We start from the raw sequence: 6,547 nt of genomic DNA, 5'->3' as shown, positions 1-6,547 counted from the left end.
AGTTAACTACCATTGAAAAAGGAAAAAGTCTAGGGCAGCAATTTTATTAAATTTTGTACAGCATGTAACTATTAAAAAAAAAATAAGTTATTTCATCCCATTAAATAAAATTTCATACCATTAAAAACATCATTAATAACTACTTAAAGGTTACAAATCACAAAAATTGCTGTCCTTTTAAACCTTCTCTTAAAAAAAAAAAGAAAACAACAAAATAATAATAATAATGGAAGCGCATAATTAACTTTGCAGAACTTGCAAGTCAGTGACAGTGAGTTCCCTAGAGTAGAATACATTTTCTGCATGAGAAAAGATGCTCCTATATGATACCAAAATGTCAACTATGCCCTTACTTCACTCCTCAAAACCCCACCAGTAGCACCCCTCATCTCACTTCTCAGATAGTCTCTTTCTCAATTCTCACACCCAAAAAAAAAAAAATCTCATTCTCTCGTTTTTTTTTTAATGGAATTGCCGGAATACTTCATTGCGGGATATTTTGCCGCCACTCCGGACCAACTCTCGCCGGAGAAGCGTCACGCTGACCAGAAGCCCGGCGAGGTTTTCACCATTGACGACCTTCTCGACTTCTCCAACGCCAACACGGACGCTATCACATCTGACGGATTTTTCAACAATACCGCCGGAAACTCCACCGACGTCTCTGTCGTCACCGCCGTCGACAGCTGTAACTCCTCCATTTCCGGCAGCAGCTTCCGCTGCTTCGCCGGAGTGGATCCTCAATTCTCCGAAGAGTTCTGCGTTCCGGTAATTTTTCAAAAAAATTCCACAAACAACAAAAAATCAATTATACATATGAATCAAATTAATTATTATTTTCTTTATTTGTCTGTACAGTATGATGACGTGGCGGAACTGGAATGGCTCTCGAATTTCGTTGAAGAGTCCTTTCCGGCGGAGGAGGAGCTGAAAACTCTTCACCTTATCTCCGGCGTGAAGCCTCAGACACCTCAATCGTCTTCTTCTTCGGATGCTCGAAACGCACCGTTATTCCACCCCGAAACGCCTCTCCCAGCCAAGGCACGAAGCAAGCGCTCACGCGCCGCGCCTGGTGATTGGTCCACGCGCGTGGTTCGGGTTGTTAAAACGGACGCGGAGCAAAGGCCCGCGAAGAAGAGAGATGGGGCGAATTCCGAGGCATCGGGCCGAAAATGCCTGCACTGCGCGGCGGAACAGACGCCGCAGTGGCGAACTGGGCCCATGGGCCCAAAGACATTGTGCAATGCATGCGGGGTAAGGTATAAATCTGGGAGGTTAGTGCCGGAGTACCGGCCCGCTGCAAGCCCAACGTTTGTGTCGACGAAGCATTCAAATTCGCATAGGAAGGTGTTGGAGCTGAGGAGGCAGAAGGAGATGCAGCATCACCGTTTGATTGGTCAGAGTTCGGTTTTCGACATATCCAACGGTGAAGATTCGTATTTGATTCATCGCCACAACCGTCCAGATTATAGGAACGTCTAACTTAGCTTTCACCGTGGAGCCCTCTTTACATTTAACTTTTTCTTTTTAATTTCACTCTTTTTCAAAAGTTTTATAAGCTAAATTTGAAACTATAGAATTGTTCTCGTCTTTTTGGTACTACAAGTGAGTGCAACTCAAAAAAGCAAAAACTGCTGTATAATTAAAGGAGAATATAGTAGAGTTGTAGAAACTAGATTGTATTTCATCACTCTCCGTTTTTTTTTTTTTTTTTTTGAAATTGGTAAATTTAGAATAATGTTATATATATAACAGTTAAGATCAACTATGAACAGGAATTAATAATAACTTGGCCCAACTTTTACCAATAGGATCAGATTGGCGAGTGGCAACAAATACGGTCGTATCATTTTTGAAGTTTGATTATGACATATCATACGCGAATCGAGATGAATGATGGCATGAATTTCAGCAAAGTTTATTACTCAATGAAATTAAAATATTTGATGTTTAGCCATTAGCATTGGCCAGTTAGACATCGTCCTTTGTACGTACTACATAGAAAAAAGAAAAAGCTAAGGCCCAAGGGAATTTATGAAGCCAAAATGAGAGGACCAACTTGAAAAGAATAAAATAAAATAAAAATGTGAGTCATGCTTAGCTAGCTTGCAAAACGGTGCGGCAAGGTCATGTGAGTTGAGTTGTGGGGCGTAGTGATGATAAATATAAAAATAAAGAAAGAATTAGGTCACACATTGAGTGTTGATATAACTCTCTCCACCGATTTTGGACAAGGGCTCCACCCTTCCATCATATTGCAATCTTATTAGCTTCTTCTTCCTTGGTTGCCATTACCACATTACATATAAATTAAACAAGTTAATCAGTAAAGTCAATTTTGAACTAGAATTTCTTATTAACTATGAAGTATGTGAAGCCAAGCCATTATACAATAAGACCAAAAAGTGGGGGTTAAGTTGGGAAGGCTAATTACATTGTAGAAAATGCTCTTTGACGAGTTGTTCAGTACTTTGTTGAATGACCATGTGACATATTATTCAAAGGACTATACATGAATGATTTACATACGAAGCTTTTACAATGTATCATTGCAATTTGCATGTGTGTGGTTCGGTATCTGCCTAACGTAGAATTATTATAGAATCAACAAATACATACTTTGGAAGAAAAGAAATTAAAGTCTATAAAAGTACACATGGCAAGTACAACAGTCAATGTACACTATTGGTGTGTGTATATGGTTACTAGTGTCGGCAAAGCCCACTGTTAATTGATATGATGATGAGATGAAATTAAATGTAAGGCTTATTATCATTAATAAATTATTGAATAATGGTAATATAGTAAAGTAAAAGGATATATATATGTGTGTGTGTAGGTGGGTGTTATTTGCAATTAATTGCATGTGAACAATGAAAGGCAAGCACATGCGGTACGTGACGTGCATGACTGGCTGCATTTGCTGATATTAATACATATAAAAAAAATATAAGTATGGTATTGGTGCTGCATGTTCCTATGTGAAGGGATCTTCCCATGTTATATGTGTAAAGAGGCAGATGCTGAATAATAATAATAATAATAATAATAATAATAATAATAATAATAATAATGCTGGTCTTGTCGGCACTTACCTCTCTCCTATATATCCTTTGGGTTTGAATCTATCTATCCATATAATAATTGGTACGGTAGATAAGCCACCTTTATTTACTCTTTTAATTTACATAAAAGGGGCATGCTAAACCATATATATGCACCTTTTATGTTATGTTATTGAGTGTTATATATTATGAAACACCATCATTTTTACACGTACATGATACATCTAATCTTATATTACTGTATTATTGGAAACATTTGGTTTAACTAAGTACTTATTATTTCACTAGTTACATAAATTAAATACAAATATTTATAATTTTTTCCATTTCGATGCATAGTAAATAATCGGTCAAATTCGTTACTAAAACATTATTCGTTTTTTAAATTTGCTTTCAAAAAATTTTTTAATTAAATTTATTTTTCAAAAATTTTGAATTAATCACATTAAATCTTATGTTATTTTTTTTATTGACGGTGTCAAAATTTATTAATATGATATGTTAAGTGTTATTACAACATACATATAAAAATTTTAATTGACTATTAATATGATAAATTTATAAAATTAGATCAAATCAAAAATTTTAATTGACTATTAATATGATAAATTTATAAAATTAGATCAAATCAAAATTTAATAAAAAAAATTAAGACATTAAAATTCTTCAATTTAAAATTTATTTGATCTAATTTCATAAATTTATTATGTTAACTGCCAATTAAGACTATTAGATGTATGTTATAATGTCATTTAATATATCACATCAATAAACTTTGATCTAATTTCATAAGTCTTCACTATTGATTATAGTAATGCACTGTGTTATTAACCTTAATCCTATTCCACTATATATATAAATTTTCACTGTGATTATGCACCTTATGCTGTTGCCATGTATGCAAAAAAATCGTGAATAAAATAACATAAATTCTACTTAATAATTACCAAAAGAAATTGCTTCAAAGTTGAACCACTTGAGAGCAATCACGCTTCCTATGGCACACACAAAGGTTACTGAGTGGAAAAGAGTTCTGAACAATGTAAGAAGTAAGATTCCACACAAATGACCATGTTTTCAGTGTAAAAAGCAAATATGCTCTTGCACCTTTCAATAAGGCCTGTCAAATTTGCAACTATGTTTCAAAATGTCCTTTCAATTTTAAGTGATGAGTGACTGTTTCAGCTATTCAAATGCTGTTAAAAAGTATGGCATGCCTTCTGGATTTGAGTTGGAATGCTTACTCTTTAGATGCTAGTGGTTGGATTTTATTTCTTCATAATGTTCCATTCTTATTGGATAACTATGTAGCTATGTTTTTGGAACATCATATATATTAACTACAGGTTCATCAATAATGATTCTGTGAAGCTGGTCATACTCTAAGTGCTAATGCATATATATGTCTATAAATCGTGTCTGACTTTCTGTGAATGAGGTTTTTTTTGGGACACAGTTAATGGATTTGGTCCTCTTGTGTTGAGCTTTGTTAATCGTTAATGGTAAAATTTATGATTTTGTTATCATTGTCGATTTTCTTTATTATCAAAATGTAAGATATATGTCGGTAAGTTAATATATAACAAAAAAGAAAAATTAAGTGTAAGAGATCATCATTCAAGTCGCTGGAATACAAAAATTCACAAATATATCACTATCAAAGCTTAATATGTTCCAATGACGATACAATGTGTTTAATTTTTCACTTGAGCAAAATCTTGTTTCAGAGTTTTATAGATTAAAAGAACTAATAATAATAACAACTTTTTAATCAACTATGATAAATCATATCTGCTATTTCAATCATAGTGAAGAATTGCAATAAAAGGATAGTTGTGAGAATCGAACCGGTTAAATTATTGGTTTATTAGTTTATTAATTTAACTAATAAATTATTGGTCGAACCGATTGAATCGGTCATATGTAAATAAGAAAATATAAAATAGTAAAAAATTGAGTAAAGTGACAATTAGATCTTTAAAATTTTCGATTTCATATTAATTAGCCATTGAAAAAAATAAAGTACTAATTTAGTCTTCCAAAATTGTAAACGATGAACACATTATGTCCCTCCATTAATTTATTATGTGAAATTTAGTGGTGATACATATATGTCCCCACTAATTAGTCCTAAATCAAAATTTTCAAGACCTACTAACTTAATACTCTAAAAAATTTAAAATAAATATCTTTACTAATAATGTCTTATGGTCAAGTTAGCTATTCCAAAACCGCCAAAGATGTGACCTTGATTGTTGACCATTCTTTGACCAAATTAAGTCATACCCACCAATAATGGCCGCACGTACCCCTAGTCCCAACTTTAATAACTACCCACTATGCATAACTACCTAAACACACTCTCATCACTATCATGTTCTCGTGCTTATATATACAGACCCTGCACTTTGCATTGGTTTATCACTACTTTTTGCTTCTTCAACATCCATTCTTAATAAAGCATGTCACATCTATTTAAATGTGTGATTCTTTTCATCATGCTGTGTACCACAGCTGCGAGGGAGTTCAAAGTTGGTGATCACTTTGGTTGGCGTGTTCCTGATCCCACTGACACTTCATTCTACACCCGTTGGGCTGAAAGAAACAGGTTCCAAGTTGGAGATTCTCTCGGTATATATCTATATCTATATATCTATGGCATTTGCACTTAGACTTATGCAACTTATGAATGTTAATTTTCTTTGTTTTTTTTTTGTAGTGTTTGAGTACGAGAATGACTCGGTTCTAAGTGTGGAGGAATGGGACTACTTTCACTGCGATGCAAGTAACCCCATCACAGCCTTTGACAATGGCAAGAGCATTCTCAATCTTGATAGCCCTGGTGCCTTCTACTTCATCAGTGGAACCGCTCATCATTGTAGCAGAGGACAGAAGCTTCTTGTGGAGGTTATGTCCCCACAACATCATCCAGTTCCAGTTCCAGTTCCAGAATCCCCACCACCCTCTTTGCTTGCACCTCAAGGTATCTCGCTGTCGCCGATGTCTCCTTCGCCTGAAGCCTTCTCCCCAGTAGCTTCATCTCCTTATGATAGCATAGCAGAAGATTCAACCTCTATTATGCTTAGTAATTCAGCAGTTATGGCTCCCTTTGCTACATTTTTGGTTGTGTTACTCTTAGCACTCTGAATGTACCTCTTGTTATGTTTTTTTTTTTTTGGAACTCCTTGGTTGTTTAGGCATTAGTGCATTACCATTTAACCTATTCTTTTTCTGCAGCAGAGACTTTGATATATTGTATGGATTTGTATTGTATTTAATTATTTATTTATGATCATGCCTTTAAGTTTCTCTCATTTAAGTACTGCCTCTTTGTGCATCTCCATGTGATTACTCCTTTTAGCATAATAAAGTTGATTCAGATTTTCCATTTTCTTTTGGCTCTCATGTTTATGCTTCCCTGAACTTTTTAATATAATTATATTCTAAATCATAGCGTATTTATAATTTTCACGAGAACCTAT

General features: G+C 34.3%; 1 protein-coding gene and 1 pseudogene across 1 annotated transcript; both read left to right on the top strand.

Moving 5' to 3' along the window:
- The first annotated feature begins 392 nt into the window (after positions 1-392).
- Positions 393-1,687, top strand: LOC107612816 (GATA transcription factor 9). Its single transcript, XM_016314567.3, has 2 exons — positions 393-768; positions 859-1,687. Exons 1-2 carry the CDS (start codon positions 466-468, stop codon positions 1,480-1,482), a joined length of 927 nt encoding a protein of 308 aa, XP_016170053.1. The 5' UTR covers positions 393-465; the 3' UTR covers positions 1,483-1,687.
- Positions 1,688-5,563: 3,876 nt separating this feature from the next.
- On the top strand, positions 5,564-6,212 carry LOC107610301 (early nodulin-like protein 7 pseudogene; annotated as a pseudogene).
- Positions 6,213-6,547: the final 335 nt, after the last annotated feature.

Source organism: Arachis ipaensis, chromosome B8 (assembly GCF_059453495.1).
Source record: "Arachis ipaensis isolate K30076 ecotype BB chromosome B8, ASM5945349v1, whole genome shotgun sequence".
NCBI lineage: Eukaryota > Viridiplantae > Streptophyta > Magnoliopsida > Fabales > Fabaceae > Arachis > Arachis ipaensis.
Note: the sequence above shows the minus strand (reverse complement) of the source record. Positions and strands in the feature narration are given on the sequence as shown.